The sequence below is a fragment of the Larus michahellis genome, chromosome 21, assembly GCF_964199755.1.
Source record: "Larus michahellis chromosome 21, bLarMic1.1, whole genome shotgun sequence".
Classification (NCBI taxonomy): Eukaryota; Metazoa; Chordata; class Aves; order Charadriiformes; family Laridae; genus Larus; species Larus michahellis.
Window position 1 is genome coordinate 3458216 of NC_133916.1, and position 11923 is coordinate 3470138.

At 63.0% G+C, this 11923-nt stretch overlaps 1 protein-coding gene across 1 annotated transcript; it reads left to right on the forward strand.

Annotated features, from left to right (window-relative positions):
* Positions 1-1739: 1739 nt before the first annotated feature.
* Positions 1740-10778, forward strand: SPDEF (SAM pointed domain containing ETS transcription factor). Its single transcript, XM_074564585.1, has 6 exons — positions 1740-1792; positions 6284-6751; positions 7863-8060; positions 8142-8189; positions 8658-8798; positions 8907-10778. The coding sequence occupies exons 2-6, from the start codon at positions 6304-6306 to the stop codon at positions 9083-9085; spliced, it is 1014 nt and encodes a 337-aa protein (XP_074420686.1). The 5' UTR covers positions 1740-1792; positions 6284-6303; the 3' UTR covers positions 9086-10778.
* Positions 10779-11923: the final 1145 nt, after the last annotated feature.

Consider the following 11923-nt stretch of genomic DNA (forward strand, 5'->3'; position numbering starts at 1 on the left):
CGTGGCCGCAGCACTTGTGTTGGGGATGCTCCCGGGGTATCGGTCGGGGATGCTCCTGGGGTATCATTTGGGGATGCTCTGGGGGTATCATTCGGGGATGCTCCTGGCCCCAGCCCAGCCCAGCCCATGCCGGGGGAGCGATGTCATGCTGCAGGGTCCAGCCAGGGATTCTCATGTACCCAACAGGTCCCTGTGCCGCAGAGACCAGGAGGAGCCTTTGGTCTCGGCCCTGCAGCGTCCCCGTCTTCTGGGTGGGTGTCCCAGACGAGAGTGGGAAGGGGTTAATGGTGCCCGGATTTGCCGCACTCCCCTCCCAGGGCCCATTCGGGTCCCAGCCCGGTGTCTCAATGCACCCCTCAAGGGTTAACCTCGGCTTGGGCTATTCAAACACCTCCAGCTGAGGTAAGCACCCAGCTTGTTTGTTCAGGTAAATAAGGAAGGAATTAGATATAATGGGCAAAGGAGGCATTTGGTGAGCACCTTGCACTCGGCTTGGCTGCCGGCTTCACTCTCACATTCCTCCGCACGGCTGCCGGCTGGCTTCATCCCTCTGCTGCCCTCGGAGCCACTCGGGGTGCCCCGTCCTTGTCCCCGTCCCCATCCCGCCGGTGCCTGCCGAGAGCCGATGCGGCTCAGCCCGGCCGCCCTGTTGCCGCGGGGCCGGCGTTGAGCCGGGCAGGGTGCTGCTGGCCGCCCTCCCTGCCGGTGCCGGGGCTCCTCGCTTCGAGCCATGCCTGCCCCGGCCACCGTGCCGAGCACCGCGGGGACACCTCTTCCCACCCTACGCCAGGACACATGCGGTTTCTGAGCCGCCCGTGCACCCTCAAGGTAAGCCCCGTGTTGCTGCTGCGACCCTCCCCGATGCCCCACCAGCACCCACCTTCTCTCCCGGGCTCCCACAGCCCTTTTGGCACCGATTTGGGGTGGATGCGATGCCGTCGCCTGTCTGTGAGCATCCCATCCCCCGGCACCTTGTACTTCCAGGTGCCGTTAGGGCTAAATAGGGACAGGTTGTCCCCTGGCACGGGATTCCTAGCACTTCTCGGGATGGTGTCACCTGAAATATAATGGGATCTGCCAACTTTGTGTCTTCGCAACCCCCTCCTGCTTGGGTGAGGAAGGTGGGACAGGAGCCAGGGCTGCTGTGGCCATCTCTTTCCGAGCCCACCCAGTCCCAGCAGGGACACTGGGGAGGGTCCTGCGAGCCCCTGTGCCTGGTGGGAAGCAGGGGACAATGTCCTTTGCGGCACTGTGTGACCGATAAGCAGCCAGAGCCCTTTACAGAGTGTCCTGGGTGGCCACTGAGGAGCTGCCGGCTCAGGGGTGTCTCTGCAAAGCACTTTGAACCCCTTTACCAAACCTGCACCGTCTCAGCGCTGCTCTGCTTTGCCGCTGGGTATTATTTATTTTTTTTATTTTTTTTTTTTTTTTTGTCAGCGCTAAAGGCACGTTGGCTCTAGGTTTGATTTTGATGGTTCTGCTCGGTTAGTGAAACACAAACGCCGCTCGGCTGCCAAATCCCCCACAATACGGGCTTTCTCATGGGCAGGGAGCGCGCGGGGGAGGAAGGTGCTGCTATAAATAGGGGCTCCCTGGCCCTGCATGGGGAACACCAAGCTCTGCTGCTCAGCTGGGGGACACCGAGCTCCGGGGCTTTGGTCAGGCCACCCGGTTCTGCCCATCCCCACCCCCACCGCTGCTGTTTGCCTCCCTGCGCCGATGGAGAGGGCGTCCTGACCCGGGCCCTGGGGACCCGTGGGGACGCTCGGTCCCCGCGCCAGCACCCATGCAGGTAACGGCAGGAGGAGCCGTGGGGGGTGTCTTGGGGGTGTTGGAGAAGGCTGGGGGGGGCGTGGAGCTGGGGGTCCAGGACCCCCGGGATGGGCGGCATCCCTCCTGTGCATACATCCAACATGAGTCCTGGGCTTGCCCTGGCCCCAGAGTCAGACGCCCGGGCTGTCACACCCCAGCCCCCCCACCCCGAGCGCCATCCCAAGCCCCTGCCCCGTCTGCAGGCAGATTTTGGCCAATCCTTCCTTCCTCCACCCCGAGATAAAGGGGTGCGTGGCACAGGCAGGGTTTGGCAGCCGGGCGGGACGTGGCACGGTGAGGCTGGCAGGGAGGGTGGGACGGGCTGGCGGGACCCCAGATCCGCAGCCTCCAAGCACCCGGCCGTCTGCTGCAGCCCAGGCTCCTGTGGGGACCTCGGCGTCCCTTTGCCTGCTTCGTCTGGGCCTCATAAAATAGTTCGTGTCTTTTCCAGGCCGGTAGCCTTCTGGCTCCATCGCCTCCCAGGGAGGAGGTCAGGGCAAGAGGTGCTGAGTCAGACCAGAAAACAGGGAAAACCCACCTAAATCCCAGCCCTAGATGGGCTTTTGGGCAGAGAGGATTGCTGGGTACATGGCGTCCCCGTCCTCTCCCACCCCTGGGGGAGAGGCCACACGGGGCAGGTGAAGCTGAAAGGATCCGATAAGGACAAATCCCAGTGTCTGCAGGGCTGCTCCGGGCAGTCTGGCACAGCTCTGGATCCCGCACATCTCCGGTTCCTCCCTGGAGAGCACAGCACGTCCCCGTCCCTGTCCCCATCCCCAGCTGGGGGGCTGGAGGTGACCCTGGAGCCTGCCCCACCACCCTGGCTGCCCGGGGAGGGCTTTCGGAAGCGCCTGGGGATTTGGGAGACATCCTGGGTGCCGCGGGCAGCACCTCCTCCCACAGCGGGCCAACCTCTGCCGGTCCCACGGAGCTTCCCAAGCCGTGCTCCGGCACAACCTGTTTAACTGCAGATTTAATTTTAATTAACGGACCCATTGTTTGAGGGTGGTGGTTGGGTGGATTTCTTATTTTTTTATTTTTTTTTTTTCTGGTTCCCAAGGGCTGATCCCAGCTTTCCCCCGGTGCTGGTGCCGGCGTTGCTGCCCTGGGCGATGGTGGGTTGCGTTTGCCAGGAGAGCTCGGGGTGATGCAGGAGGTCCTTGTCCCCATCCGCATCCCCCTGGGCTGTGGCATCCGCTGCTTCCCCCGGCTCCGGATGGGGCTGAGCCGCTGCAACCCTGTGGCACTGAGACATGACCCAGCACCACCCGAACCCGTGGGGTTACTGCTGGCCCCACACCACGGGACCCCCATCCCAGCCCCACTGCCCTGGGATTTCTGCTCGAAGGGAATGTCCGGGTTTGTTCTCTCAGCTGCTGGGGGCCGGGCTGTCGTGGTGCCCTTCGGCAGCCGCTGCTGTCTTTTCCTCCTCATGCTGCCCGGGAAAACGAGCCCCTGCAACTCACCCCCATCCCAGCTGGTCGGGGTGTCCCCTCCTTGTCCATGGGTAGCACCAAGGAGCGATGCAGGGGATGGCTCGGGGATGGCAGCTACCTCCCGGCGATGCCCCGGTGGCGGAGCTTAGTTGCGGGCACAGAGGAAGAGTGGGGGGGACTTGATGGCTCCATCCCGGTTTGGGGTCTGCTCTGCACCGGAGCCTTGCCTGCCCGTGACAGGGTCACAGGCAGCGCCGGTGCGTGGGGAGGGCGCTGGGGCAGCGGAGGGTGTCCCACAGGCAGCACCCCGCTCTGCCTGGCACCCCAGGGACGGCACCGCTCACACTCGGAGCCTCCCCACCTGCTGCTGAGCCCCCCCCACCGCACCGGTCTAGTGGGAGATGTTCCTGCCCAGGGCATGGGGGTGGAACGAGATGATCTTTAAAGTCCCATTCTATGAGTCTGTGATCTCGGTCCCTGCGTGCTCACGGACGCAAAACCTCAGGGACCTGTTGGGCTTTTGTGACTCGGTGCAAGCTGTTTAAAGTGCTGTAAGAGCCAATTCCCGGATCACCTCCCCCCTTGCCTGCAGCGGCGGGATGAGCACCACGCTCCATTGGTGTGGCTTTGCCGTAGGCGAGCTCCGGTGCGAAGCCCATGGGACCGGGACCGTGCTCAGCGCCGGCAGCGGGCACAAGGCAGGGAGCGTTTGCCAGGGCTGATGCAATTACCAGCACGGCCCTATTTATCTTGGGCGGGGAACATGAAAGTTTTTGGGGTGCTCCCAGTGAGCATCTTGATGCAGCTGCGTCTGCCCCTGCTGCTCTCCTTTTCCAGGGAAAAGCAAAAAGGGAGAGGAGACGGAAAGAGCTGCCCGAAGTGGCTTCTTAGAGCAAACAGGTCCCCACCCAGCCCGGCCGCCTGCGTGCCAGAGCGGGAGAAAGTCAAACAAAGGCCCCCGCCCTGAGAGTACAACACCGTTTGGCAGCTGATTGCTCAGGCTTTCGGGGCCACTTGCCCAAGGGATCGGGTCCTTCTGGTCCCTACTGGGAGGATGGGGATGGGGATGGGGCCATCCATCCTGCCACGTACCCAGGGATGGCTCTGGCTTAAGGCTACGGGAACGAAGCCCAGCGGAGGTGGGATGGGTGGAGGATGCACCACGACCCCAGAGCATCCTGGAGGCACTGGGGATGAGACCCCCGTCCCCTCCCCATAAAACCCCCGCGGCTGGCACTGTGCGGTGAGCTGGAGCTGCACAAGCTGTTACCGCTTCCCTTTTGTGCCGGGAGCAGCGTGAGGCTGGATTTAGGGCTGATCTCCTAAAGCTCTTCTTTTAATCCAGAGCAAATCAAGGAGAGGTTTGGAAGCCGGCGCCATCTCTCAGGGAAACTGTTTGGGCGGCGGGGGCAGCTCGGTGGTGTGGGCGACCCTTCTTTCTCCTCCTCCTCACTTCCGTGCCACCAAAACCCCTCGGGGACGTGGGCTGGAGCTCCCAAACCCACAACCCCTACGGGTCCCTGTGGGATCAGGCTGGTGTGGGTGCTGTTTGGGTGGCCAGTGTTCCTCCATGTGTTTGTCCAAGGTTTTTTTGGCTTTGCCAAGGGTTAAACAATGGGCAGAGCTTCCCCGTGGTGCAGGTGATGCAGAGCTTCAAAAACCATATTCTAAGGGCATTAAAATCCTCAGCAAGTGCATTAAACTCATCCCCACCAGTCTCACTGCGGTTAACGGGGTCACAGCACGTGGCTATTAATGACATCTAATTAACGCCTGGGGAGCAGAGCAGGCCCCGGAGCGCGGCGCCGTGCGGCGTTCGGCACAGCAGAGGTGGGGGACGGTTAACGCGCCGTTCTGGGCGCTCGCGTCCCTCCCACGCCAAGCAGCCGGCTGCTCGGCTCCCCGCGCTCGAGTACCCGATGGTGTATTTTCATTTTTAGTCTTTCAAACTGTTTTCCCCCCCCCTCTCAGCTGGGATTTAGAGCAAACAGGGCCCCCCTTTGCCTGGCCACTGTCCCCCATCCCCCTTTGGGGGCTGCCTGGTTTCCTTAGTGGGGATTGAGGTTGGTTCAGGCTTTGCACGCTCCTTTTTTTTATTGTAGGTTCTGTTGCAAAAGCTGCTACTTTTTCTGCTTTTAAATCACCGATTTGGGATGTTTTTGTCTTTTCTTCTTGTAAAAAGGAATGCCGGAGGCAGGCAAGGAGCTCGGCAGTGCCCTGGCCGTGCCCATCGCCAGCCTGTCCCCTGGCGGGGGCTTTCTCTTCCCAAAGCCTCCCATGGCTCTTGGGGAGGTTTCTCCATGGATGGAGCCGTTCCCTGGTGTTGCCATGGAAATTCAGCAGGCTCATCCTCTTCTCCACGGCCTCCAGGACTCCCCACGTACCAGAGACAGATGGGGACGGGCTGATTTTGGGTAGCTTTTCCTTGCAAGAGGGTAAAAGGAAAGTTCTCGTTCGGGGGTTGGCAGCAGCAGCCGAGAGCTGGGTGCTGCGGTGCTGGGCTCGGTCCCCCGCCCAGGAGAGCTGGGTTTGGGTGCCATCGCCACCGGAGCACCCTCGGGTGAAAGCAGCAGGTGATGTTTCCCACTCACAGAAACGTGCCTGTGTGGTTTGGACACCCCGCAGCCCTTCATGCCCACGGGCCACCCTCCATGGGTGCTTTGGAGACCTTCCAGCATCCCTCACTGCCTCCTGCAAGGGCGTTCAGCCCCGGCTGGGACTGAACTGCTGCCAACCCGGTGTGCAATTCAGAGCAAGACCCTAAATCCCGCGGTGCTCAGGACCCGCTTATCCCCCGGGCTCCTTCTCCTTGCCGGCTGCTGCGTCTGGCCCTCCCAAAATGAGGAGAGCCCCCCCAACCCCATGGCTGACCCCAAGCCTGCATTCATCCAAGGGCTCGCAGGGCACCGTGGGTCTCTTTGGAGGTTTTTTTTTCCCCTCTAACAGGCTTAGTTCCTCCCTTTGTGCCTGGCCGCTGGGCGGGAAGGCAGGAATCGGTGCCGGGGTGAGCCTCCCCTCTTCTCCTCTCCCGGCAGGTTCGGAGCTGAGCGGAGGGATGGGCAGCACCAGCCCCGGGCTGACCGCTCTGCCCCACGGCCGCCCGGCCCGGCCGGATCCTGCCCTGCTGCCCCCCCCGCAGGACCCCGACACGCGGAGCTGGGGCTGCCCGGAGAGCCCCAGCCCCCCCGCCACCCCCGAGCAGCCCCTGCCTGCCTTCTGCCTGCACTACTTCGACATGCTCTACCCGGAGGACATCGCCTGGGCCACCAAGGGCGTGGGGGAACCCTCCCAAAGCTGTGCCCAGGGGGGGCGAGGGGAGGCGCAGAAGGAGCCGGAGCAATGTCCCATCATCGACAGCCAGGGCTTGGGGCTGGGGACCGAGGGGGACCTGCAGGCCAGCCTGCACCTGGAGGAGCACTCGCTGGAGCAAGTGCAGAGCATGGTGGTGGGCGAAGTGCTGAAGGACATCGAGACGGCCTGCAAGCTCCTCAACATCGCCGCAGGTGGGTGCCCCCCCGGCCCTCCCCAGGGGGCTGTGGGTAGGGTCGGCCCTGCCATTGGGTGCAGCGAGGGAGGGATGTGCTGGTGTGGGGACTAAAGCCATGATGTGGGGACTAACGCCATGGTGCGGGGACTAACGCCGTGGTGCGGGGACTAACGCCATGCTGCAGCTTGGGGTTTACAACCAGGAGCTGGGGTTTTGGGGAGCGCAGCTTCTGCCTGGCTCCCCTGCCGGCATCACTCCAGGGCTGTTTGCTAACGCCCAGGGATGCCAAAAAATGCCCCTCTGCCCTCGCTGTCTCTGACTTAACCTTAGGCAGGGGTTAGCAGGGCTTCACGCACAGCCCTGGGCTGGGTCTGGGGTGCCGGGGTGACCCAGCGGTGCCACAGAGCCGGGGAGGTGCAGGGACACAGTGACCTGATGCTGAGCCCGTCCCCTCCCCTGAGCTGGGGGTCCCTTCCCCCCGAGGGCATCGTTTTCGAGGTGCTTTTCTGACCACCTGGGGATGGTGTGTGGTAGCAAGGAGCCAACAGCGTGACTTTTATTATCCTTTTCTCTACCCCATTTTCCCTGGGACGTGGGGAACAGGCAGATGAGTGTGTGGGGTTGGGGACAGCCTGGAGCCAGCTGGTGTCACCTGTGCTGGGCAAGGGGATGGGCGTGAGGGGAGCAGGACAGCCCAGGACAAAGTTCCCTGGGGTGTTGCTGCCATGGGATATCTCTGGGGTGTTCTCAGGGCATCGCTGCCATGGGGCATCACTGGGGTATTGTCCTCGGGGCATCGCTGCCGTGACACAAGCAGTCTCAGGATGCGCTTAGGTTTATACGGGCTCTGCCACCCACTCCCTTGAAGCATTTGGTGTCACCAGGGATGGTGCAGGGAGCAAGTGGGGCTCCAGAAGGCTGTGTGAGGCTTCCCAAAGCAAAGGAGGTGGCAAGGGGACAGTGTGTCCCGGGGGACCAGGGCAGGCTGGGAGCTGGGTGCTGCCACCCTGCTGGGTGATGCTGCAGCAGAGCAGGAGGGACCAGGTTCCTGGGGCTGTGTGGGGTGAGATGAGTTTCCCCGGGCTTTGCCCATGTTGTCACCGGCCGGGCTCCCCCTCTGCCTCCAGACCCCGCGGACTGGAGCCCCGGCAACGTGCAGAAGTGGATCCTGTGGACGGAGCACCAGTACCGGCTGCCGCAGATCGGGAAGTCCTTCCAGGAGCTGTCGGGAAAGGACTTGTGTGCCATGTCCGAGGAGCAGTTCTGCCAGCGTTCGCCCGCCTGCGGCGACATCCTGCATGCCCACCTCGACATCTGGAAGTCCGGTAGGCACGGGGGACTGGGAGGGAGCTGAGAGGGGGGGCGATGCTCCGCAGCTCCTCTGACCGCCCGCTCTTCCCTTCCAGCTGCCTGGATGAAGGAAAAAGCTGCCCCGGGAGATGTCAGATACTGTGGTGAGTTCTGCGCGGGCTCAGCTCCACTGGCCTCGCTTCTGCCTCAGACAGGTCCGGGGTGTTTGAGAGGTCACTCCATGCTTAATTGCAATTATCTGGTGCGTTGGAGCGGCTGCTGCAGCAGCATCCGTGTGCCTGCACTCCCTCCGTCCCGGAGCAGCCGCTGGGCTGTCTGCAAGGTGCAGCGAAGGGGAAATGGCCACGACACCCTCTCCAGCCCCATCCCACACCCCGTGCATCCCTGTGGGGCTGCGCAAGGGCAGGACGGAGCTGTTTTCCCTGCTCCAAGATGGGGAGGAGAAAGCGGTGCTTCCAGACCCAGCGCCTGGACTGAGTCTCCAGAGACCCACAGGCATCGGGCCGTGTTTTCCCGGATGAGGACTCCATGTGGGTCCCTGGGGTGGTGCAAAGCAGCGAGACCTCTTTTTTCCCTCCCATCTCACCGACCCCTGTCCCTTCCCGCGGCAGGAGGTGACACCAGCTGGGCGGACAGCGAGGTGGACTCGTCCTGCGCCGGCCAACCCATCCACCTCTGGCAGTTCCTCAAAGAGCTGCTGCTGAAGCCCCACAACTACGGCCGCTTCATCCGCTGGCTCAACAAGGAGAAAGGTGGGTGGGTGGGTGGGTGCTCCGGTGGCCCTGGGGCGGGTGCTGGCAGGGCTTGGGGCAGGGACAGCAGAGGCCGTAACTCCCCGCCGTGCCCCGCTCCCCTCCCAGGCATCTTCAAGATCGAGGACTCGGCACAAGTGGCCCGTCTGTGGGGCATCCGGAAGAACCGCCCGGCCATGAACTACGACAAGCTGAGCCGCTCCATCCGGCAGTATTACAAGAAAGGCATCATCCGGAAACCCGACATCTCCCAGCGCCTCGTCTACCAGTTTGTCCACCCCGTCTGAGCGGCGGCAGAGGGACAGGCTGAGCCCCAGGAGGGACAGGGGACCTTCGCCGCCCCCCTCTGCCTCCCAGCCACAGCAACCACCTTCCAGCGCTAAGGACCACAGCTGGGGTGCCGAGAGGCTCAATCCCCCCCAGGACCTGCTGGCAATGGGCTGTGGGACCCCCCCCTTCACTCCCCAGCCTCGGAAGGGAGGGATGAGCCCCCAGCTGAGGGACCAGCACCCTCACCTCCTGCCAGCGCTCCCAGGGGAGGGCGGACATGGACTTTGGGGCTGGCGGAGAAGGTGTGGGGTTGATCGGGGTGACATAAAGGCGGGTGAATCTGTGGGTGTCACAAGGGCCCCCCACAGCCCTGGTGCCCTTCAGCAGGGATCCAAGGTGGGCACGTGGTCACCCAGGGGAGGAGCTGGGGGATGCAGGACTCCTGCCCCCAGGTCTCTTGTCCCCGGGCACGTTGTCCTCTCACCCCACAGCCCCGGGGCATCATCAGGACACAGGGGTCAAGGGCACGTCCCAGCAGAAGACCTCAACATCCCCACGGCACCATGCCCCAGGGATGCTTTGGCGGGGGGAACAACACTGTTGGGGTCACAGTCCCTTCCAGCCGGATCCTGTCCCCATGCCACCACCTGTGGGACTGGCTGCCCTCGGTGCCCACCAGGAGTGACCCTGTGCACTGGATTTACCCCAAAAGGCAGGTCCTGGCCCTCAGCCCTGTTCGGGGTCAGGGGGCAGCGTGGCGGGGGGCTCTGCCCTCTGCTGCACCCCAACCCTCAGCCGCGAAGAAAGGGACTGCCCCGATTTCAGGCACAGGGGGGACAGTGGCCGGGCTCGTCCCTTCCTCCCGGGCACTGGCTGCAGGTGGCTTCGCCCCGGCCATTGTTCGGGGAGGACAAAGCCCAGGCGCGTGAGCAGGGACAATGGCACCCGCAGGGACAATGGCACCCACAGCTGCTCCTCGGCCGGGCTCTCTCTGACCCCATCTGTGTGGGAGCAGCCTGGCACCGGCGGCACCGCAGCACCCAGGGGTGCTGCTGGCCACGGGGGCTGGGTGCTGGGTAACTGAGGACCATGGGCACCTCCTCGGGATGGGTGTACCCCCCCCCCTTCACTTCCTGCTCGGTTTCTCCCCTCCGCAGGGATTTGGGGCTGAAAATGGGCGTTTTGCAAAGGGAGCGGCTGTAAGACGTGGGTGAGGGGCTGCGCACTTTGGGGCATCCCTGCAGGCACGAGGGGTCCCTCGAGCCGGGTCCCCCATCCCTGGGCACGGGGCCACCCAGAGCCCCCCGAAGCCCCCAGGTCCTTGGCCCTGGCACCAGGCTCTTCCCTTGATTTGGATTTTATTTGGACTGCCTGATTCCTGAGTTTGGGAAAAGGGAGATGGCGGCTTTGCCGCTTCCCTCTGGATGGTAAATCTGAAACGCAACCCGCTGAGCCCGGACTGGGACGGAAAACCGGGGATTGCCTAAAGTGCACGTTTCACGAGAGTCTGAGTTACCTGCTGATGTTGATCTTTTATATTATATTTTTTTTTTATTTGTTTATTTGCTTTTTGGTTTTGGCTGGCGGCAAATTGCGGTTTAGTTTCAAATGACGAGGGTAGACAGGTGGCCCGGGTACCCACGAGATGCTTTGTGGGAGGGAAAAAAAGCCACCTGGTTGTTGGTCTTTTGTTTTTAACTTAAAATAGCTGCCTGTAACAGCTCCTGCCTCTTTCTGTTTGTTCTGCCTGTGTCATATTCTTCACATGGCAGAGGAGTGGATGCACTTTGGCCAGCCTTGCAATCATCCCGGCTGGAGGGATGGAGGGCGGCCGGAGGGAGGAGAGGAGCAGGAGAAAAAACTGCCTTGGCCTCTGGAGAAGTGGGGGGAGGAAAAAAAAAAAGAAATAGGGGGGGTAGGGGGGGGAAAGCAAAAGGTGTCTTGTGATTTCCTGCGTGTGACCGACGCTCTTGTGTGGGGAGCACCGTGAGGATGGGCTGGGGGTGATGGTGTCCCAAATCCCGTGTCCTTCTTGCAGGTCCTTTGGTTGGGGGGGATGGAGGCACGGGGGATTTTCGCATCCCTGTGGGGAAGGTGGGACGGAAGGGGGTTAAACGGCGAGAAAAGCCGCTACCGGCTGGGGAGGGTGCACCCGGGGACACGGTGTCCCCAGGGATGCGGGGACCTGACCCAGGAGATGCCCACTGCAGCGGGACGGGCAGCCAGTGCCACAGGGGTTTCCCCCAAACCCCGTGCAGCTCCAGCCCTTAAATAAAGGAAAATAAATCCATTTTCTCTGCCCTCTCCCCACCAGGAGCCCAGGGAGTCACCCCACACTCCCTCCACCCCATCTCCCTGCGTCGCTGCCCTGTCCTGGGGCTGCCCCGGCTCTCCGGGGAGGGCAGAGGCGTGGGTGACCTGCAGATCGGTTTTCCCAAGGTTTCAAGGCTCGTCGGCAGCCTGGGGGGCTCTATCCCCTCGGCCAGTGCCCGCTCGCCATGCTGGGGCCTTCCCCTCTGCCCCTGCCCAGGGTACCGGGGAGCGCTGGGTCGGGGGCTGCTGCTTTTGCTGGTGCTGGGAATGGCCCCCCAAAACTGCTTTATCTCGAATCCCCCCGTGGGCTTCAGGGGGCTTTTCCTGGCACGTTGGCATGGGGGTCCCCAAAATCAGTGTCTGCTCCCCGCCTCCCGCAGCCCCCTTGCCCCCCAGGACCCCAGCAATGCATCTGAGCTCCCCCATCCCACTGCACCCCAAAGCCTCAGGGAGGGGGTGTCCCTACCTGGGGGTGCAGCGTCGGCGACTGTGGCTCCCCGGGGCACGGGGGGCTCGAGCACCCACCTGGGGTGCGGGGTCCA

Bases quoted from the DNA above. Each gene is read 5' to 3' on its own strand.
- SPDEF (XM_074564585.1), top strand. From the start codon at position 6,304: ATGGGCAGCACCAGCCCCGGGCTGACCGCTCTGCCCCACGGCCGCCCG. The intron at 6,752-7,862 runs GTGGGTGCCCCC...CTCTGCCTCCAG, and splicing joins GCTCCTCAACATCGCCGCAG to ACCCCGCGGACTGGAGCCCC. The intron at 8,061-8,141 runs GTAGGCACGGGG...CTTCCCTTCCAG, and splicing joins CCTCGACATCTGGAAGTCCG to CTGCCTGGATGAAGGAAAAA.